The sequence below is a fragment of the Callionymus lyra genome, chromosome 14 (genome assembly GCF_982586985.1).
Source record: "Callionymus lyra chromosome 14, fCalLyr1.hap1.1, whole genome shotgun sequence".
Taxonomy (NCBI): domain Eukaryota; kingdom Metazoa; phylum Chordata; class Actinopteri; order Syngnathiformes; family Callionymidae; genus Callionymus; species Callionymus lyra.
In genome coordinates, this window is record NC_141831.1 from 19,050,340 (window position 1) to 19,073,861 (window position 23,522).

A 23,522-nucleotide genomic window follows, 5' to 3' on the forward strand; every position below is an offset into this window, starting at 1 on the left:
GGAGTGGTCGCATGCTTAGGCTTACTCACTCAAACTATTCACACAATAACAACACAAAAACACATACAAGCCCAAATAGAAGACATAAGGTTGTGACATTTTCATGTTCTGACTGGACGGAAATAGAAAGAGGGCTATGAGCTGGACGGACTGCGGCACTATGACTCAGTGGGCTGATGACACAGAGTGAATCAGGGAGCTCAGAGCAGAAGGCTGTTTTATGTGCACGTCTGCTGCACTTTCAAAAGAAGGGAGTCAAAGAGATCATCTCATAAACCACAAGGGAGTTTGAAGACTCTGGACATTAAAAATGTGCAATACACGATTGTTTATTTTTTTTTACAATAAAATAATGTATAACGTTAACATGGATAAATACATATTTAAAGCCATATAACATACAAGACTACTAAACAGATGTTTTTGTGTTCGTTATTTATATGTCCTACAAATTAATATTTCATTTTGGCTACAATGAAAAAGCTTAGGTCGAAAAGTTCACGCTCTTTTAACATATTGCGTTGTCAGTTATTGTTTTTACATCACTATTGATCTTTTGTGTCCCCAAAAAAATGCTTAAATTATGTATATATTTTAAAAAAAAACAATAAAAATAAACAGTGGTAATGTACTTAATATAAATTATTATTTTTATTATAACAATAATAATAATAATTTGTTTATTTTTGGGATATTTACATTTTTCTAGTTTAAGGATAAAATGGGGCTTCAATTAAATAACAGAGAACAACAAGCGAGATAATCGGCTTTAGGCATTTTACTAAAGGCAAGGGAATATTTTCAATGTATGTGAAGGTTTCCCTTTACTAGAGTGAGACACTGTCATCTTGTGGCGAACCTCTAGTAAGCAACGACGAATCGAATAAGAATGAGCGATTATTAATGACGGCTTTATTCTTTTAGTAATCCAAATAATACAACGTTTACATGTGTATGAAGTCAGCTGCGATGTTATCTGTTATTTCATTTTATTTAACTTAAACATGATGGTTTCCAGGTCTCATCCCCTGTTAGGACGACGAGCTGATCCTTATTTGGAAAAAAATTTAAATTGGATTTAAACCTGGAAAAAAAACCGTTGATGTTTAATACGTTTTGGGCGAAATTACTTTATGTCTCGTTTTAATATTGTCAATGTATGACAGATTCTCTAGGTGACCATTTTAACACATTTAATTACATTTTTTAAATTCATTATTTATATACCATTTTACGGTAATGTCTCTCATTTTATTTTAATGTATTGTATTTTATTAATTTATTTCATTTAAATCATTTTGATATTTTATTCTGTAATGCCAAAAAAACTATGTCTGTGCTTTTTTACAGCACTGCTAATAAAAGTTTCTGATTCTGTTTCTTATTCTTAAAATATAAATCGCCCTAAACAAGCGTGTATTGACATAAACAACGTGGTTGACACACTTCCGCCATATATGACGTCACTTCCTCTTCAGCGCGAAACTCCTCTGACGTCAAAGCTGGGGAACTGAGCACTTTTCTTTAAGTAAGTTTATTTTACACACTATAGACAAACTTTAAAAGGTAAATAGCATTATAATACATGAGGCGGTGATGTTTATTGTTTTGTAACAATTTAGCATCCTTGTCGTAGAGAGGTTGTGTGCTAGCTTGCTTTCTGTTTCTGCTTTAATAACACCGACATTTTGACAGATGTAGGTGAAAGTTGGATTCTTGCAACATTCCTCCAACAACCTATTATTATTATATAACATTTCCCCAGTCTTATTATCAATAAAGTTGTATCTATCTATCTATTATACGGGAAACTACTCTCTGGATTGAAATGCAGCACTTTGGACAATTATAATAATAGATGCATTGAAACAAAGCTTGTGTTTTGCATCACGTTTGTGTTTAACAGTTGGTATAAATCTCTATCAATAAGTATTATTTGGTTGGTACATTTGTATATGTAATTCATCCAGACTGATAATTTGTAAATATTGTCTGAACTTGAATGTGTTCCCATCCATATGGACGTTTAGTCTTGCAGCAACATTTGCTTGTCTTTTAATAAAAATCCACCATTTCTATTTATTTCAACAGCCTGTCATCGTGTTTTCCTTCTATTTTAGGACGCGACCATGTCCAAGATAGACAAGATGAGCATCCTTGGGGTGCGAAGCTTTGGCGTGGATGATAAAGACAAACAGATCATCTCCTTCTTCTCGCCTCTGACTGTGTTGGTTGGACCTAATGGAGCAGGAAAAACGGTACAAGAACTTTTTTAATGGATGTAATGACAAAAGGGAAAATTGTCAGCATATTTGCTCTGACACTTTTCTTTTCTAGACTATTATTGAATGCCTCAAGTATGCCACAGCTGGAGAACTTCCTCCAGGATCCAAAGGAGGAGCATTTGTCCATGATCCAAGGGTGAGCATGAACCCTAAACCATGTTATCATTTACTGATTTACTCAATTGACTCTCTCAACCTGCCAAATACGAAACATGGACCATAGAAAGAAGAACTTTTGGGGACAGGGACACATTTAAGATTGATATGAAGCTAGAAAACTAGCACAAATAATGTGCATGTTTAACATTGGTTGATGCTTGTGTTTGTTATTAGCCAAAGATCCCTCACTGGAATTCAAACTAAGTTGCTTTAAAGCATTTAATTCAAATTGTCTTTCCACCTGTCTAAATCAAATTAAATATTTTTTTTGGGGAGCATTTTATTGTTGCTTTGAATTGAATTTACCTTTATTCATTTTTGGATTTGATTTATCAATAATGTATTTCAATCCTGGGGAAATTGTCACAATTTCATATATCTCTTAATATTAATGATGAATGTTCTTAAAGTTTCAACTATTTCATATTTATTCCTGGTATTTTTAGTAATTGTTAGTGGTATTTATAATAGAACAGGTCTCTAAAGATTTGGTCTATTTTCTCTAAATTAGTTTCTATAGCGTTATCCATAATGGACTCATCCTACTTTTTATGTTGCATAGAGTAATTACTAAATAAATAAATATTTAATAACCCCCTTCCCAATTGTGCCCCTTTGATTAGGCTTTTTATATGTATGTGCCCTCAATTAATGTCGTATTATTGGAGTTTTAAAAATGACAGTTATAGGTTTTCCAGCCCCATGGGTACTATAATGCAGCTGGAACATTTGAAGTGTAAGATGGTTTCCTCAATTATTTAACTGTAATTCATCATCTGTATGGCACAATGTTTCCACCCCACCCCTCAAAGATTATTGAGGTTTTTGTGAAGTAGATTACTAACTTGTGCAGCTTGTGATTTCAAGGATGCCCACGAGACGGACGTGAGAGCACAGATTAAACTCTTGTTCACTGACGTTAATGGTGAGAAGGTCACCATCCAGCGCTCGATGTCCTGCACTCAGAAAGTGAAAAACTACACCTTCAAAAGCTTGGAGCAAGTCATCACCAGGGGGACGTAAGTTCCGTTTTTGCTTACTTTGCTACATTAAGGTTGAGATTCAATCAATAGTTTTTGTTGCAGAGGGAGCGAGAGAGTGAGTTTGTCATCAAAGTGTGGGGAGCTGGACCGTGAAATGATTTCATCACTCGGTGTCTCCAAGCCGGTTCTGGTTCACGTCATTTTCTGTCACCAAGAAGAGTCCAACTGGCCTCTGAGTGAGGGCAAAGCACTCAAAGACAAGTTTGACTCCATTTTTGCAGCCACAAAGTAAAAATACTTCTTTAATATACGCACTGGAATTGTCCTTCTCACAATTTAAGATGATTTTTTAATTTTATTTCATCTCTCCCGATCTTAGGTATATTAAAGCTTTAGAAACTATGCGCCAGCTCCGTCTGAAACAGTCCCAAGTGGTCAAAGACTGCCAGTTGGAGCTGCGGTACCTCAAGAGCAATAAAGAGAAGGCTCAGCAGATTAGGGAGATAGTTGAGTCAAAAGAATCTCAGCTAATGGCCTCCAAAGATGGAATCCAGAAAATCGAGAACCAGATTGAGCCACTTGAGGTACGTTACATTTTGTTTTTTGAGTGTTTTAAGACTACTGCATCCCTGAGTTTTGTATGTTTTGACTTAAATTTGACTGCTTTCTAATTATGCACCTCTTCATATCTAGTTTTGCTCTACATACTCCACAACCTCCGTTGTTACACAAATACCAGAAATGCTAAAATCCAATAAGATCGCAAGTTTATACAGCTTGGAGTTTACACGTTAAAAATGTATAGAAGGAAAAACAGGAGGGCCGCATGAATAAAGATAAATCATCGCTCTGGCTAACATGTCACACTTTGCTCAAGTCTGCAGAAGGCGCAGTGATCATTTCAACCTTGAAGGTTTGAGGAGTTGCTGTTATACTGATATACTTCGCCATCATGTGGAGGCTTGAAGTAGTGACTGTTTATCAGAATGGTTAGATGTTTATTGTTTAAGTATCAATGCTTGGTGCCAGTACATGATAGCATGTATCAATATAGCACACTTCTTGTCTTTCATTGAAGATATCAATTTATTTCTAGCTGTCTAATTCAAAGACTCTTTCAGTAGGACGTCCCCTCTCTCTTGCCCTGAGTAGCTGGGATAGGCTCAGTCACCCATTTGGAAGTTAGCAGAAAATGAATGAATTATTAGAAGACAGTTTTTTTTCCAAATCTCTAAGGGACGATCAATGTGCTTGTGTTTATCTGTTTTAATTAATTTTCAGAATCGGCTGAATGACATCGACCTGAAGCTGGGGAAGGTGATGAAGCTGGACAACGACATCAAGGCTCTGGACAGCAGGAAGAAACAGATGGAGGAAGACAACATGGAGCTGGAGGAAACGATGGAACAGGTTACCTTGTCTTAATCAAAGAAAAACTGATGCATAAAACTCTACCTGGCAGAACAGACTGAGCATTTAGGAATTGAATTTAAAATGGGGAAAGCATATTTTGTCACTCTGGGAGTAGATTTTGGCTCAACACCTGCTTAATGGTGCTCCAGACTTCACTCTCTGATGATCACTCACCTAAATGGGGAAGTAATAGAAAGCCTGCAGATGGTGAATGAGTTTGACTGGACTAGTGATTTGTTTCTCTGGGATTGTATTGAAATAAATGTTTTTGAGCCAAAAGCGGCACATTTGGCATGATTTGTTATAATCGCACTGTAGAAATGTTAGATGGATTACAGAAACTTAATCATCTACTTTGTTCTCTAACAAATTGTCATGAGGAAACTGCTTGGTGGACTTTTAAAAAATGTATATCTGCGGCTCCGCGACAAACCACCGTGTCTGCTGCAGGTGTTTCAAGGATCTACAGAGCAGCTGCAGGAAGTTTACCAAAACCACCAGAGGACCGTGAAGGAGAAGGAACGGCGACTCACGGACTGCCAGAAGGATCTTGAAAGAACAGGCCGGGATTGTCAGAGGCTCAACAGAGTCAAAGCTGATCTGCTTGTGGAACAAGGTCAATACAACCTTCTTTGATTAGTGTTAGCGAATCATATTCATGAAGAACACATCAAGGGTTTATATGAATGTTCTCTACTCAGGTCGCCTGCAGCTGGAGGCTGACCGTCACACGCAGTACATCAAGAACCGGGACACACAGGTTAGGGGATACGTGCTGTACTAGGAGTCCTGTGTTCTCTGAAACATACAGCTGGCTTTCAATATAAGGACCACAAATGAGTAAAACTGTGACATTTTATCAACCTGAGATTTGACTTCCTTTGTCACCTGCAGGTCCGGTCTCTGTCTTCATACCTGGAGATGGATGGTTACGATCGAACTCCCTTCACAGCGCTTCAACTCCGGAGCTTTAATCAACACATCTCTCAAAGACTGGAGCAGGAGAAGGAGGCGGTCAATAAGGTTTTGGTAAGAGATGATTTTTATTTGTTGAATATAGAAAGACATACTAGAGGAGCAATTGCATTTTAATTCTCATCTTAATCTTAGCAAAATTAGCTTTTTATGTAATCTTTTTGCTCAACTCGAGAAAATTGGGAATGTTCCGGCATTTTTTTTGTTAAGTGTTTTTTTCTCAATATACTGAGCAGCTTTGAAGCACAATTTGGTGCAGCCCCTGCATTTGGAGATGTCTCAACAATGGTGGCCATGAGGGTATGGATCCTCCTCATAGGCTCCAAATCCACCCTTTCCAAAGTTAACAATTTTTTGGAGACTTTTCTAGGGAAAGAGATCAGAACTGCATTGTAAGTAGCCTTAAGTTTTTGGTCCTTTTTGAAAAACAAGAGGAGGAAGGACACAGAACTTGAAAAGGAAGAGAAATGCAAATACATTGTAATTCCTTAAGTTGCTGGAATTTCAAAGAAACTAAAGAGAGTCTTCGGCAAAGACCAGATTCCTATTCACTTCAAGCCTATAAACACCATAAGGCAGAAGCTGGTCCATCCTAAGGGCAAAACACCCAGGCACAAACGGAGCAGTGTGGCGTATGCTGTCCAGTGCAATGAGGAATGCCAGGACCTGTACATTGGGGAAACTAAACAACCGCTTCACAAGCGTATGGCTCAACACAGGAGAGCCACCTCCTCAGGCAAGGGGTTGACCCCATCAATCAACGAGTCATTTACAAACTCCCCTTTACCCATCTACAACCTCGCCCCTCCCAAACTCTGGAACTCTCTACCATCTGACCTTCATAACCGTGACTCTCTCTCCCTCTTTAAATCAAAACCCACCTGTTCCGCACTGCAACCAGCTGTTGCCTTTTTAAATGATGGTCTTTTCTATGATTGGCCTTCTGGTTTTATTGTATTTTCTGATTGTATTGTTTTATCGCTGTCTGTGAAGCAAGCTTGAGAGCTCTGACAGGCACTTTTAAAGCATTTGAGATGAGCAGGTGAAGAGATCCTCCCTCTCAACCTGAGCTAGAAGTGGAAGTTCTGGGCAGCATATCACAGGACAGAGAGAAAGCAACAATTCTTCGGGAACAGAAGTTTCATTTTGATCATCAATATCTTTTAATAAACGAGCAATAAGCATAACCATAATCTGATGAGCATTTGTTCACCAATAGGTTGAATATAATCTCTTTACTTCTTCTTTGGAGATTTTGTAGACATTTACCTAAGGTTTAATTTATCAGTACCATGACTGTTATGGATGAAGTTGTGACTCAAAAATTTGAAAATACACAGTCATGGGTGTAAGATTTCTATACTCTGCACGTTCAGGGAAATCTGCATGAAAAGGAGCAGCAGAAGCAGCAGTCCATCGATGAAATCCGGGATAAGAAAAGTGGCCTGGAGCGAACAGTGGAGCTGAAGAGAGACCTGCAGGGAAGGAAGCAGCAAGAACTCCGGAATATGAGAGCAGAGCTGCAGCGCCTGGAGGGCTCGTCTGGACGCATGCAGGAGCTGGAGATCGAGTTGTCAAAAGCCGTGAGATGACGACGATGAACCAGATTGTGCTTCAAACTCGTCCCGAAACTCCTTACCACTTCCTTTGTGCATTTCCCTGTTTGTTCAGGAGCGTGAGCTGCAGAGTGCCCTCGAGAGCTGCAACGTGGAGTCACTGAGGGCGGAGGTGACGGAGCTGCAGAGGCTGAAGGCAGAACTCGATCGCAGTCAGAGGCATCTGGACCAGGAGATGGAGACGCTCAACACACACACGACTGCACGCACACAGATGGACATGTTGAAGAAGGATAAGGTAGGCTGTCGCGACAAACGATGGTTTATTACACTTTGCTTGAAGTTCATAACAAGTTGACCTGATGATGTCGAAATTGTATTTAGCGCTTTAGCTAGCATTTAGCTCTTAGCATTTGCAACTCAACTTAACCTTTTAATTAGAGATGTGCATACGAAACAAATTACGATACAGGGGCAATAATCACGATATATTGTAATAAATTGTGTAACCAAAGGAACAACAATATAGTTATAATATTTCCAACTACTTGACTGTGGGCTTCACAGACTTCAAGACGGACAACTGGATGAGGTTCTGCAAAACTGTTTATTTTACTCAATGAATGTTGCAGAAAACAAAATACGCATTCCTTGCTCGGAGAAATAAGATATTACTTGTCAAGTGAAAACGGACGGACGTGCCCAGCACCATGTTACTAAAAACACCTTTGTGGGAAATTCAATAAGCAGGTCAGCGTAAAAGTTCTGAACGGCAAAGTCTTTATTCTCGAAAAGCTCAAGGGGGAAAGGGTTTCATGGGAGACAAATTGTTCAGGCGAGTGCAACGTAGACCGGACAATGAACACAGACACAAGGTAGGATTAAGTAGGGATCCAAGGGGCGTGGTTAATTGGAACTCAGGGGAATGTGATAGACAGGGATAGGGCGCAGGTGATGGCACAGGTCATTCTGATCTGGATGTTGAGCGCTGATGACTCTTGACAAAGTTGTAACAGCTTATACCAAAATATGTCCAAACATCAGCTAAAAGCTGCTGTAGTTAACTGTATCCTCACATCCTCAGTCATGACCAGGATATCCTGGTATTTCAAGTTATAACTGCTGCCATCTAGGATCCAGAAGTTTAACACAAAACTGTAAATTTAAAACGTCATTTTTTTTTCAATTGTATAAGCTTTATTGAAATATCAACCATTACACAACTATGATAAAAAATGGAATACATAGTAATAAATATTCAATTGATACAGTGCTGTAGAAATGTCAAAGAAAAAGTGATGCATTGTTTTATCTATTTATTTGTATCTGTACATCCCTGTAATGATGTATAAATTTCAATACATGTGTCATCTAATTTTATATTATATAATACTGTTTTTAAAGTTGAATACTTTTGCACCTTATTATAAATATGACAATGTTGCACTTCTGATTCGCTAAATGCAGTTTTATCTGCCTTCATATGTATGAATTAAAAACGGGAACTCTGTAATTGCAGTTTGCAATTTTGTTTACACTGCACACACATTTTAATTTAATCATAACACAAGTTGTATGCACAGTACTACAGTGACATCTGGTTGACACTATGTTATAAACACCTGCCTTTATAAACAGGATAAAATATGATAAAAACTTGATTTCTTTCTTTCTTGATTTTATTGTTTACTAATTACTGTGTCATAAAGATTTCCTGGGCTTCATTCATCCATCATTTTTTTTTTTTGTAGGTGGAAAAGGAGGAGCAGGTTCGAAGGATCAAGTCCCGTCACAACGAGGACCTGGTTACACTGATGGGCCACTTTCCTAGCAAAAAAGAGCTGGAAGATTGGCTCTACACCAGATCCAAGGAAATAAACAGCACCAGGAACCAAGTTGCCAAATTAAGGTACTTTTTTTTTTCTTGATCCTCGATGATGCGAACTTCTGTCGCCGACTTTATTGTTTTTTCTATTCTCAGTAAGGATCTGGCATCTAGTGAGCAGAACAAAAGCCACATTGCAGCTGAACTTCGGAAGAAGGAGCAGCAATTGTCGAGCGAGGAGGAAAAGTTTTTCAATGTGTGTGGGAGTCAGGATCTGGAGCAAGACCTCGGAAAGATGCAGGAGGACTTGGAAAAGGTTTCCAAACAAAGAGGTGAAATAAACTTTCTAAACAAATGTTTTATAAAGATACATTTCTGAATGAAATAAACACTCTTTTTGACGTATTTGTATCTTCTGGTTTGGCTCCTCGACAGCCATGCTAGCTGGAGCCACCGCTGTTTACACTCAGTTCATCAGCCAGCTGACTGAAGACGGGGAGCCATGCTGCCCTGTGTGCCAGCGTACCTTCCCATCAGACTCTGACCTGCAGGAAGTCATCGGCGACATGCAGTCCAAACTTCGCCTGGTCCCAGACAAGCTGAAGAACACGGAGCAGGATCTTAAGAGGAAGGAGAGAAAGAGGGATGAAATGATGACCCTGCGACCTGTCAGGTAGGTTAAAGGTCACAAGTCACCAGAAAAAAATTAAATTGCTTCTTTGTGTAGTTAAGTATTTAAGGAAAATTCCATCTTAAAAGGCAAGTTTAAGCCAAAACACTTAATTTAGATTATTAAAATTAAAAATGCACATCCTTCTGATATACAGTACATGTTTTACTCACGGTATCCGCTAGATGGCGCCGAATTCACACATACACATTTATTTACGGGACTTTCAACACTTAGACCCACAAGTTGTCAAATACAGAATTTAATTTATGGTTTTGCATCAAGTAATAGCATTTATTTATAAGTAATATACATTTATTTTGGTTTTTCATCTAATTTTTACTTTCAACCTTGTCTGACCTTTTAAAAATGTATTAAATTGCATGAATCTGTATTTTCGTGGTGATTCCTGTTGCAAATCCTCACAATATGTAATTTGTGAACTGATTCGTCTGTCTTATTTATATTCTTTCCTCATAAAAATGTATATTTTTTTCCTTTTTAAGGCTGGAAATAATAATATTTGATTTCAAGGTTATTCCTTTACATGTGTATATTTCATATCTTAATTAGGTATTTATTATTTGTGCTTTTTATCCTATAAATGGATAAAATAATATAGAATTGCATTTTAAGGTCTTTCTTTCTTTGTTTCTTTAATTAAAATGAAACTTTTTCATCAATCAGTGATAACATGTTTGCCGTTTGGTTGGTGAGACTTCATCTGGCTCAGGACAGAGTGGAGGAACATTTACATCTCAACAATTGACACTCAATGTTGAACAATGAATAACTTAAAATTAGAGTTTTGAAAAGAATGAAATCTGATGAATACTGATGTTTCTCTCTCTCCAGGGCTTCCATAATCCAACTTCAGGAGAAGGAGTTGCCAGAGTTGAGACATCGTCTGCAGGCTGTCAACCGAGAGATCGAGAAGCTGAAGGTTGACGTGGAAGAGCAGGAGATGTCCCTGAGCATGCTGATGTCTGATGAGTCTACGGCTAAAGCTTGTCTTCAGGACATCTCCCTCATGGACCGATACCTGGTAATCCCTTCCTCATCCCTGGCATCTCCATCTTTGTGTCTCGTCTCCATGTGTCGAAACGTTCTTGCCTCCTTAACTTTGTTTCCAAACTCTTTCTGCTACACTCATTTATGATCCTTAATCCGATGTTAATTTATCATTCCTAGATGGACCTAAAAGAAGTAGAGAGGAAAATAGCTCAACATGTAGCCAAACTGCACGGGGTAGACCTGAGCAGAACCGTTCAGCAGGTCAGCCAGGAGAAACAAGAGACTCAACACAAGTTGGACACAAGTAAGAGCTGTGAATATGTTGTTAAATGTTATCTATTAAAAAATGATTCCTACACTCCAAAAAGTTCAAGTATCTTATGATGATTTAATATCATTTTGAAAACTCGGTTAAAGAATATTCAGTATTGAAGCTTTAGTGTTGACAAAAATGCTATAATCCTTGTTTCTTATTTGCCAGATTCTGAAAATTACTTACTTAAATTGTTAGAGGTCCACATCAGCAAATACTCATGTGAGTTCTAATAAGTTTTTAATAAATGTGAAATTAAAAATTGGACTCCGAAAAACTGTTGTTCAAACTGTACCTGCTGCTTTGGTGGAGAAATCCATCTCTGTGTTTTGACCATAATGCTGCACTGTACTTATAGGAAACTACAAAAAGACACGGCTGACTATAAGGACAATAACTGGCGATGATTGATGACGATAACCACCATGATAACTCAGTATAATCTAGTGTGAATTTCAATTTTTGTGATACCGTATTAAACAAGGATATATTTGTAGTATTATCAAGTACTTGACTCTGGCGTTGCAGAGTTTACAGACCACATGACTCTGGACATGAAAGCTGCTGGAGCCCACTGCATCCTCTCGTCCTCAGTCATCGCTGGGATAACGCAGGGTTTACTGTTTATTAAGGAAATAATGACTCCTGCCATCTTTCAACACAAAAATCCTCTGATTTAATTTTACCTAACTGGGATCCATGTGTACAGAATATGCAGAAGGAGTGGATCAATGAGAGCATTTTTACACACGGATGATTTAAAATGTCCTCTCCACATTCATCTGAATATTTTCAGCTTCCAGCAAGATGGAGCTGAAGCGGAAACTCATCCAGGACCAGCAAGATCAGATCCAGACGCTCAAGAGCTCCGTCAACGAGACCAAAGCCGAAAAACTTCAGCTGAGCAGCGACATGCAGAAGCAGCAGCAGCTGGAGGAGCAGTGTGTGGACTTCAGCACCGAGATACAAACTTTGACCAGAGACGTTCAGGTAAAACATTTTTTACTTCCAACGTCACTGCTGGAAAATACTGAGTTCTTCCGTTACACAATGGTGAGTCAACAATAAGTTTTTGTGCGGTGACTTGTTGCTTTATAAACGTCACTCTGATTAAAATAATGCAGAGCAGATTTTATCAGCCTAAAAACTGAAGCGGAAATTTAGAGGAATAACCCGGCTGTGGTTTGTTTCTATGAACAGACTCTAAAACGGTTGATTGGCTCATGTTTTTAATCAGTTAAGAATACATTTTTTGATGATAATCATTTGACTCAAAACTTGATTTGTCATAGGTCGATCCAGACACACAAAACACAAAGTTAAACTTTTAAAATATTGTCCTTTTAACTCTATGAAATGTCATATTTGCAACTCAGTATGAAGAGCATCGAAACTGTAACTATTTCAATATCCAAAAACGATATTTTTCAAAACATTTATTAACTATCTCTCCCCCTCTCCTGTGACTTACAAAAGGATCGCTTAATTGTACGAGGGATTATTTTCAAAGAATACACATTCAACAGAATATATCAATAATAAATGGGAACTTTCACACATTAACACACATGGAAAAGTGTGCCTGTCTTGCAAGATTACTCGAGTCATTATTCAGTCTGGAATACGGGTTGCTGGAGAGCATTTTGATCAGAGGAGTTTCATCACTGGCACAGTTTTTGGAACTGCCCAAGGCTGGTGGTGCATGGATTAATAGGAGACAACTTCACTTTCTTTCACACATATTTAAAAAGTGTTGAGTTGATTATTCTATTGTAAATCATCCCTTTTGTCGTCTCTCGGTCAAGATGTACGACCATGAGGCAACACAAGGGTTAGGCATATAAAAAAAATGTTATTAAAGGTCCATTTTGATGTCCACAAAAACGATTTGTGTCCAAACTAGGAGGCCAAAGAACAACTTTCTCCTTTGTCCGCAACCCTGGATAAGCTTCAGCAGGAGAAGCAGGACCTGGTCGAGCGCCGGAGGCAGAAGCAGGAGGAAGGGCAGGAAAAAGTAAAGGCATCATTTTGAACGTTAAGAGTCAAATATTGAGTCCGGTTGTGTCTTTTAAGATTCTATGTAAGATTCGTATGTTACATCTATGGCAGTAGATCCCCTTCATCAGAATATTGAATGGTAGAATTTAAGGATTAAAGTTCTTTAAACTGTTGAATAATTCTTTTGTAATTTTATTTATATTGTACTTTTCGTCATACATGAACTCGGAGTGCTATAATAATTTAATTTATTCTTTTCTTTATTGAAAAGTTGACTTTATTTTTGTCATTCATTTAAATCAATAATTTTAATATTTTCATGATCTTTCTTTTTGACACATTTAAACATTTTCTAATATACTTCACTAAAATACTTCTTCTTAAACATTTTTCGAAGCCCCTTAAATTAATTATAAAAAAAAAGAAAAGCAACACCCGACAATACCAAAAGTGTACAAGCAAAACACGACATTTCAATAGAAAGTTTAAACATTTGAAATGTTAAATTCAATAATCTGATGGCACTGATATAGTTCCATATTATTTATATAACTTCCTTCTATCTCTGCCTGAAAGATCAATTCCATCAAAGAGAAGATGAAGGCGATCGCCAGCCTGGACAGAGACATCAACAAGTATGTGGACGAAAGGAAAGATGAATACAAAGAGGTAAAATGAGTCCACCAGGCTTTCTGTGCGTACACTTGTCTAAAAATGTCGCCTTTTCTGATCTACAGGAAAAAGAGCAAGAGCTGCAGGAAACTAACTCTCAGCTGAATGAAGCTGAAAAACAAAAAGAGAAGACCAACAAAGAGATGGGAAACATACGTCAGGATATTGACACTCAAAAGGTTCAGCTCATTTATTCGATTTCACTTTTTTCAGTATATGAGGTCGATAAGTCGGAAGTTGATTCGCTTGTAGCCTTACTTAAGATGTTTCCACCAATGATTGCGCAACATTTTTTGTTAGATTCTTCTTTAGAAAATTTGACGATTAGATGTGTTTTTGTTTTATTTCTTATTTTGGTATTCAATTTGTTTTTTGCAAATATATTTTTTTCTACAAATCATTGATAAAAAAAAAAAAGGAGAAATATTTAATCAAGATCCAAATTTGGAAAAATCCAAAGTGACTGCATGAGAAGAAAAATAAAAAAGAAATGTTTTCAAAAAAATACTGCAGTGTTGAGAAAATTTTTAACTTTTGGCCATATATATTTTAAGTTTTAACCCTTGTTGTACTACAAACATGTTTGGCTTTTGGCCACTGGGTCACCTTGACCCTTCGATAACACAAGGGTCAAAAGAGTTGGGCTAAGGGCAAATAAGTACCGTGTACAACAGCGGTGTCAAACTCTATCATACAAGGAGCCAAAATCATTAAGCAAACAAGGATATGGGCTAAAAAAAAAAAAGTATATTTACCAAGCTTTAAAAAGGAAGCAAAAATGTATTTTTGAGGCTCAATCTATCTTCATTATCTGCGTTTGTTTTCCTTCAATACTCCCATCAAGTCTGTCCATGTAGGTTCTCATCAAATTAAATTCCTTCAATCGATTAGGAAGTCCCTAATAAGTGTTGACATTAATAATCTATGTTTCATGTCTTATCTTAAACACTTGTATCTTTATACTACCAACATATCAACATTATTCTACATTGATTTGAAAAAACAAAACCATCCGTCGGGCCAGAGATGGTGGAACCGAATTATAGTTTAAACTTGTGTGTCCCAGTATAAGCATTCACTGCTCCACATCGTCGTGATATCCTACGTCCTCCTGTCGCCCTACTGTGCAGGTGCAGGAGCGCTGGCTGCAGGACAACCTGACTTTGAGGAAGCGGGTGGAGGAGCTTAAGGAGGTGGTCGTCAAGCGGGAGGCTCTCTTGAAGGAAATGGGCAACATGCAGGTTATGGAGCTGCGCCAGTAAGAGCCCTGACTTTCTCAATCTTAACTAAAGTCTGGAAAGAGCTGCTGGAGTCGACCTCACCTTTTCTTTACTTGACCTCCATCAATGATCCTCCACCGAATGTTATGTTATCATTTAAATGATCTTCCACTGCTACTTCCTATGTCGTAATCCTGTTGTTTAGAACCTCAACGATCCCTGCTGTTCCACAGAGAACGCCGAGAATCCGAGCGAAGGCTGGAAGAACTGAAGAAAAACCGGAGCATCGCTCTCGGCCGCCAAAAAGGATTTGAAGAAGAGATTCTTCATCACAAGTGCTTATAACCGCCTTTATTTATCTTCATCATGATTTAGTGCATTACAATTAAAATTGATCAGGGGCCACATTTTACAAAGTTGCTGTTTTGAGGGACCATCAAGTAAAAATAAATGAAAAGTATAAAAGCTAAATGCTAAAATTATGATTTCCTATGATCCTATTCTTTTTTTTATGTTAACTTAAATCATTTTTTCTTCCAGTTATTGAAAGTTAAAAAGCCATGCAGTTGTAAAAAATCCATGCCGGCTAAATTTAGCGAATTGATGATATGATGCTAAAACAACTTGGTTACAGCTTAAGCTAACTGGTTGGTAAGTTTGAACGATGATGGAAGATAAAGCTAATGACGCTAACTTGGATTTTAAAGATTAATATACTTTAGAGATATTTGGATACTAACAAAAAACAAAACTAGTTTATGGATTTAACTATTTACGCAGGGTATTGTTTGTTTACAAGACAATTTCTTATCAAATAGTTAAGCTAACTTTGTATTAGCGACAATAATGCTAATAATACATGTAGCTATGCTACTATGAGTCAATGCTTTCGCTCCCTATGTTCCCCCCCTAAAAAAAAATGCTTTAAAAAAACGATAAAATAAATGTTTTGTTTTTAAATATGCTTTGACACATAAATGCAGTCAAAGGCTCACATGTGGTCCCCAGTATCTATTGTAAACTCCATTGATTTTTTTTATTTTCTCATTCATCTTCAGTCACACCTTCATCCATGTTCATGATGTACTAATCTTACAGAAAAGAGCTCCGAGAGGATCAGTATGAAAAAGCAGACGAGCGCTACAAAAACAAGATGATCACGATGAGGACGACGGAGCTGGTTATTAATGATCTGAACCTCTACTACAAGGCTCTGGATCAGTGAGTGGCATTCTTCTTTTCTGTACTAATGAAAAGTAGGTCATGTTTAAAAAGTCTTCACGTTTGGAAATGTTCTTATGGAGGCTCGGCGCTGAACTGAAGGAATGTTTTTTTATTGCTAAATTGCTATATCATTGGTCAGTGGTGTCAAACTCAATCGCTCAAGGGGCCAAAATCTCTTTGCTGTCTAGTTGGACAAGATTTACAGTTGACTAAACTGTCTCTAACAGATTAATCACCATCCACAGGTTAAACACCGGCATCTGTGTAGAGCATGAATATTTATCTTTGACTTTGAACCTGCCATCGATCACACCACATAAACCTGAAAAGAAACTTCCTGATTTTACTGCTGCTCTGATGGGAAACCCGTCACATCCCTTCTCTGAACACATGAATCATCGTGAGACCTTCTTATCAAATGTCATAGAAAGCGTGACGTTACAATGCTGACCTTGATTGTCTCTGACGCATGCATTTGATTTCCATTGGTCTTTATAATTCACTGGACAAAAATGAATGAACACATTTCCACTCACATATTTTTATTACATATAATGCATTAAAGATGAATCAAAACCAACGCCTGAACTGTTGTATAAAGGTTTTTAAGATATGCATCTTCATGCTGCTTATCTTGCCTTTTTTGTTGGAGTCAACAGTTTTTTCATGTATGGTTTTCAGAATAAGTTATCTTGGTTGGGTTACCACCTTTCCAGGCCATCTTAATGATAAGAAAGATTTGTTTTTTCTTGGTATTTCGGAAATTGGTGCATCATGTTGTATGGATGTCAATGACTGCTTTGACTTGTATCTTGGGAATATAAGCATAATTATCTTATCTTCTTGTAAGTTTGCCTTTTATTTCTGACATTATTCTACCAAAAAGATTTGAGCATTTTTGATGTCTTGACTGTCGTCTCCACCATTTAAAAGGTCATGTTTGGCTAAAGATTGATACGATGGAAAGTAATCTTTGTCGATAGATGGATGGATTGATTCTTAATTGATAAACCTGTAATGTGCGTTTGTCTCAAATTATAATTTAATGTTTTAATCTGTTTTCTTGTTCATCAGCCCATATCATTTTAGAATTTAACTACTTGTGGTAGTTGGATTATTTAATTATTACTGAAATTCGAATTCAGGGTGCTGAAAACTATCACTAGAGCAGAATCATTGGGATCAATCTCTTCAATTTTTTTTAATTGCTTCCATAGTTAAATTTCTTCACACCAAGCTGCTCACTTGTTGCAGTTTAAAATAAACTCAACTAATCCAGTTGCCCCGCCTGGTGCAGGTGTACAATGTGTTTTCTAGTGTTTTTTTTAGGGAGAAAACATCGCTATTACGAGATATCGCAATATTCTTTCCTACGATAGTGTATCAATGCGATATTCACCATTACTGTAAATATATGTTTGTTGTCTAACAAATCATATTTCATGTGTTGCCGTAGTTCTGCAGTTTACAGCTCAATAAAGTGTGATTAAAATTAAAATAAAAACATTTTTACAATTAACATGCAAATATTCACAGCTTTAATTCATTTTAGTGTTGCAATTAAACCTCTCTGCGATGACTGAGGACAAGAGGATACAGTCGACTTTAGCCTCATTTAAATTTGATGTGTGGACTTATTGTGGTTTCAAAACAAATGCAAACAGTTATGACAAGAGAGCGTTAAACACTTGTTCTATGAAATGAGTAAAGTGAAACTTTTCTGATTATTTATTTGTTGTCGTGTATTTGTCGAACTCGGGTATTGGTTGCAGGTGATGCCTTCGCCGCTCGCCTTGACGACAGATCAGCAAATAAATCCCGTTTTCTTTCCACACAGAACCATCATGAGGTTTCACAGCATGAAAATGGACGAGATCAACAAGATTATTCGAGACCTCTGGCGCAGCACCTACAGAGGGCAAGGTGGGTTTCAGTGGAACCAGAATCAGCCATATTATTATGACCATTGGCTGGATAAGATCGCTTTATAGGTAGAGCTGGTCATAATGTTGATCTCTCCTTATTTTTTTTTTTTTAATTCTCTGCAGACATCGAATATGTTGAGATCCGGTCAGACGTGGATGAGAATTCTTCAGCTGCCACGAAGCGCCGGGTCTATAACTACAGGGTCGTGATGGTGAAAGGAGACACTGCGTTAGACATGAGAGGGCGCTGCAGCGCTGGCCAGAAGGTACGGCGGGTATTTTAAAACTTTTCAGGAGAAGTCGTTTTACAGATGCAGTGTAAGATAACATTTGTGCTGCGTTCAAAGACGCCTCTGAAATAGGGAATCATTTCTTCATCATGATTTATCTACCTGTGCCCCCCCTCGTCCCTCCCCTAACCCCCCGACAAACTTGCCTCCCTTGTCGTTGAGTGGAATCACTTTGGGAGCCACCGAGTTGATTTGTGCGTTCGGCAGGTTCTCGCGTCCCTCATCATCCGACTGGCCCTGGCCGAGACCTTCTGCCTCAACTGCGGGATCCTGACCCTGGACGAGCCGACCACCAACCTGGACCGAGAGAACATCGAGTCGCTGGCACATGCGCTGGTCGAGTACGTGCGTCTTCGGCTTCTTCTGTCGGGAAACTAGAGGTTCAAGACCAAACTTGACGAGGCTTCGTGAAGCCTCAGTAGCCAGTTTGACTTGTTTAAATGAATATAATTTCTTTCAACTTGACGTTAAACTATTGCATTTAATATGACACTTGGTAACGGTGACCTGACAGCTCCTGTGATGCTTTGCCGCCCAGCCAACCCATCGAATGTATTTATACTTAGGTTTTTATTTATCTGTGAAATTAGTTTCTATTTTTCACTTTTTAAATGATCAGTTAGGGAATACAAATATAGATGATTCATACTTTTTGAATAACTATTAAAATAAAATGTAGTTGGAAAGAGAAACCTCAACTTAAGTACTAAATAATTAATAATTTAAAAAAAAATTAAATGATAATAAAGATTGATATGATGACCAAAACCAACAGGGAAATACTCAGTATTTGAGAAAACATGACTCAGTTAGGAAATTAAATATACTTTAAATATCCGGTATTTAAATTCCAGCCCTTGAACTTTACCTTTGCAAGTATTTTTTTCGACATGTCAACGTAGACGTGAAATTTAAAGGCAGTATTGTTGCGACCATCGAGGTGATCTTGTGGTAGCCACCAAATACCGCACACACATTACTTATGGTGCCAATAAAACCGCGGTTGTGTTTAAGTTCAATCGGCTGTTTGCTACAATATATCTAAATATGCTCTACTACGTACTGTCTGAGACTGTGGAAGGTGATGTGCAAAATGGCGTGGGACGACTTAGTATAAAAAAGCATTTAATAAAAACATTTGTGATACTTTTGGTCTTAAACTAGGAGGTGTAAGTTTAATTTCTTTTCGAATCGTAAACCTCTTGCCAGTGTTGAACACACAAGAAAAGCGAGTGTGAGTCACGGTTTTGTTCATTAAAATGTGTTTCTAAACTGGCAGAATCATCAAGAGTCGCTCTCAGCAACGTAACTTCCAGCTGCTGATCATCACTCACGACGAGGACTTCGTGGAGCTGCTGGGTCGGTCCAGCTACATCGAGCACTTCTACCGCATCCGTAAGAACCAGGACCAGAACTCTGAGATCGCCAAATGCAGCATCAGCTCCCTGTCCTCGTACCTGCACTGAGCTCCATTAAAAAGCAAACATCAAAACCTTTCTTAAGTTTCATCATTTTTTTTCCAGCACATTCAGAGAAAACCTCTAATCTGAACATCTCATCTTCAAAGTGGCGATTCGTCACGCGGCAAGAATTTTTCAAGTGTGGTAACTGTGTGGGTTAGTCGCGTATAAATACGTCGTAGATGTCGAAGTTAGAATCAAACCTAGCGACTCGACTCAAGTTGCGAAGATGCTCCTCCTGCTGATGTCCAGCATGATCCTCGCGGTCGCACCCGCTTCCATCTGCAAACACAAACCTGATGAAAACCTCAAGATCATTTTGGAAATACTAAGTTCCCACAGCACGTCTCTGCAAAAGGTACGTCCGGCTTCATATAGTTTGTCCAATAGTTTGTTAACGTACATGATATCAAAACTTTCCGTGCCTCTGCAGACGGATTACATTGAGGACGTGTCGCCTCTGGCTACTGGACTGAACATCTGTCAGGTGAGCAAGATTCGTTTTTTAAAAATCTGTTCTTTTTTCACCCTTGCCAGATGCATGAAATCAAAGCATGATTTTTCAAGCGCTTTGTGACCCTGGTCTAGAAACGCGCTTTACAATTAACTGTTACTTACTATTTTTACGAACTCAAAATACATTTTAATTTCATTTTAAGGCCCAGAAAAAAAACAGCATTGTGTTCCTCTAATGATCTAATTATTTATTTTTATTGAATCTACTTTGGCAAACTTTACACAGTTATTGCACCTTTCATACAATTCATACAATACTATTAATTTTTCTTTAACATATATTGGCAAAGAAAATTGACATAATTACATATGATGAACACAAATAAACAATTACTTTCTTTCTTTGTGTATGTAATATATTTATAATGCATTGGACAAATGTGTGAATTAATTATAATTATTTTCTTTTTTTTTAATTGATTTTGTTGAGTTCAAGTTATTATTGCACTTAATTTCGTGAATTTATCTTTCAACTTGTTTCTTATGTTTCTCTTCGTTTTATTCTCTCTCTATATATAATAAGGTAAATTCAAATTGAATTGATATACATTGTATTTTTAAAATTGTGTCTTTCTGTTGTATTTTCTCTCTCAGGATGAGTTCTTCTGCAAGGCGCAGAAGATCTTAGAGGAGAAAAAACCTAAGAAGATGGAAGAAGTGACCAGAAACTTGAAGAAATTTAACGAAAAACAAAAGGTGTGTTTTTTTTATTCACCGTGTCGCTCTGAGGACAGACATGTGATCAGTGTTTTTCCTTCCACCAGTTCAAATGCGACAAGTCGAAGCATTCTACTGGAAACAAGATTCAATTCTCCGAGTTTGTGGATCACCTGGAGAACTGCAGCCGATACTACAACACCCGCTGCCATAACTTGAAGGCCCACGATCAGACAACTGTGATGAGTCCTGTTTTCAATTCCACTGCTAGTCCTTGATGGCAGGACCGTAATTTATTTTCTACAGAGAACAAAAAAAAATAATGTATTTTGTTTAATGCATCTGATCTTTGTGTCCGAATAAAATTGTGTAAAAAAAAAAAAAAACACTGTTTTTTTATTGACTGATTGGGATAAATTTGGATAATAAATAAATGTATTAGTTGGAAAAACAATCAAATGAATTTTTATTTAGCTGTGAAAATACTTTTCTATTTTTCACTTTTTTATTTTCAGTTTCAGGGAATACAAATGTATATGAATTATACTTTATTATAACAAAATATAGTTAGAAAGGGAAACATCAATTTGAGAAATATTATTGGTAAATATGTAATAAAAAAAAAAAGAAAATGACTTTGATGGTGTTGATTCTGCTGCGACCGAAAAAGCGACTTATATTTGACAAAACATGGTTCGGTTAAGAAATTAAATATACTTTAAATATCCAATATTCAAATTCAACCCCTGAACATAACCTTCCGAAATAATTCTTCCATTGTTTTATAATGCTTCTTATTTTTTTTAAATTAAATTTCCACTTTCATGGAATCATTCTTTAAATGTTGTCCCTTTTTTTAAAAAAACAAAAAACATAATTTATATAAATTAAATAAACCAATGCAAGTATTGTCATTTGAAATGTTGTTTTTTTAATATAAGGAAGGAAAAGTGTTGGTCGTTGACGTCAGCTTCAACCCGGTTTACGTTAGAATATCATATCAATATTTGTAGGTGGAAAATATTTACACTCCACGAGTTGAGTTGTTCATCGATTGTGTGTGTTTGGTTGTGTTTAATGTATTTTTATTTATTTATTAAAATGATTAAGTTGATTTTTTCCAGTAAGATTCATGTTCTACATTTCCTTATGTGAATCTTTTATTTGTATGTCTATGCGTGTGAAAAAATACACATATAAAGTCAATTTTTAAAAAAGTATTAATTTCCCTAAATTTAAATATATATATATATATATATATATATATACAGTGCCTTGCGAAAGTATTCGGCCCCCTTGAACCTTTCAACATTTCGCCACATTTCAGGCTTCAAACATAAAGATATAAAATTTAAATTTTTTGTCAAGAATCAACAACAAGTGGGGCACAATCGTGAAGTGGAACGAAATGTATTGGATAGTTTAAACTTTTTTAACAAATAAAAAACTGTGGGGCGTGCAATATTATTCGGGCCCCCTTGCGCTAATACTTTGTAGCGCCACCTTTTGCTGCAATTACAGCTGCAAGTCGCTTGGGGTATGTCTCTATCAGTTTTGCACATCGAGAGACTAGAATTCTGGCCCATTCTTCCTTGCAAAACAGCTCGAGCTCAGTGAGGTTGGATGGAGAGCGTTTGTGGACAGCAGTCTTCAGCTCTTTCCACAGATTCTCGATTGGATTCAGGTCTGGACTTTGACTTGGCCATTCTAACACCTGGATACGTCTATTTGTGAACCATTCCATTGTAGATTTGGCTTTATGTTTTGGATCATTGTCCTGTTGGAAGATAAATCTCCGTCCCAGTCTCAGGTCTTTTGCAGACTCCAACAGGTTTTCTTCCAGAATGGTCCTGTATTTGGCTCCATCCATCTTCCCATCAATTTTAGCCATCTTCCCTGTCTCTGCTGAAGAAAAGCAGGCCCAAACCATGATGCTGCCACCACCATGTTTGACAGTGGGGATGGTGTGTTCAGGGTGATGAGCTGTGTTGCTTTTACGCCAAACATATCATTTTGCATTGTGGCCAAAAAGTTCGATTTTGGTTTCATCTGACCAGAGCACCTTCTTCCACATGTTTGGTGTGTCTCCCAGGTGGCTTGTGGCAAACTTTAAACGAGACTTTTTATGGATATCTTTGAGAAATGGCTTTCTTCTTGCCACTCTTCCATAAAGGCCAGATTTGTGCAGTGCACGACTGATTGTTGTCCTATGGACAGACTCTCCCACCTCAGCTGTAGTTATCTGAAGTTCATCCAGAGTGATCATGGGCCTCTTGGCTGCATCTCTGATCAGTCTTCTCCTTGTTTGAGATGAAAGTTTGGAGGGACAGCCGGGTCTTGGTAGATTTGCAGTGGTCTGATACTCCT

General features: G+C 37.5%; 1 protein-coding gene across 1 annotated transcript; it reads left to right on the forward strand.

Moving 5' to 3' along the window:
- The first annotated feature begins 1,478 nt into the window (after positions 1-1,478).
- Positions 1,479-21,541, forward strand: rad50 (RAD50 homolog, double strand break repair protein). The gene is made up of 31 exons (XM_087807083.1): positions 1,479-1,528; positions 2,121-2,258; positions 2,338-2,421; positions 3,312-3,463; positions 3,530-3,715; positions 3,807-4,011; positions 4,709-4,837; positions 5,291-5,456; positions 5,542-5,600; positions 5,735-5,869; positions 7,192-7,398; positions 7,487-7,669; positions 9,123-9,280; positions 9,353-9,528; positions 9,632-9,869; positions 10,722-10,911; positions 11,058-11,184; positions 11,990-12,183; positions 13,097-13,207; positions 13,768-13,860; positions 13,929-14,042; positions 14,994-15,121; positions 15,317-15,418; positions 16,182-16,304; positions 18,145-18,230; positions 18,356-18,498; positions 18,730-18,863; positions 19,802-20,340; positions 20,416-20,469; positions 21,093-21,194; positions 21,263-21,541. The coding sequence occupies exons 2-28, from the start codon at positions 2,130-2,132 to the stop codon at positions 19,986-19,988; spliced, it is 3,939 nt and encodes a 1,312-aa protein (XP_087663209.1). The 5' UTR covers positions 1,479-1,528; positions 2,121-2,129; the 3' UTR covers positions 19,989-20,340; positions 20,416-20,469; positions 21,093-21,194; positions 21,263-21,541.
- The last annotated feature ends 1,981 nt before the right edge of the window (positions 21,542-23,522 follow it).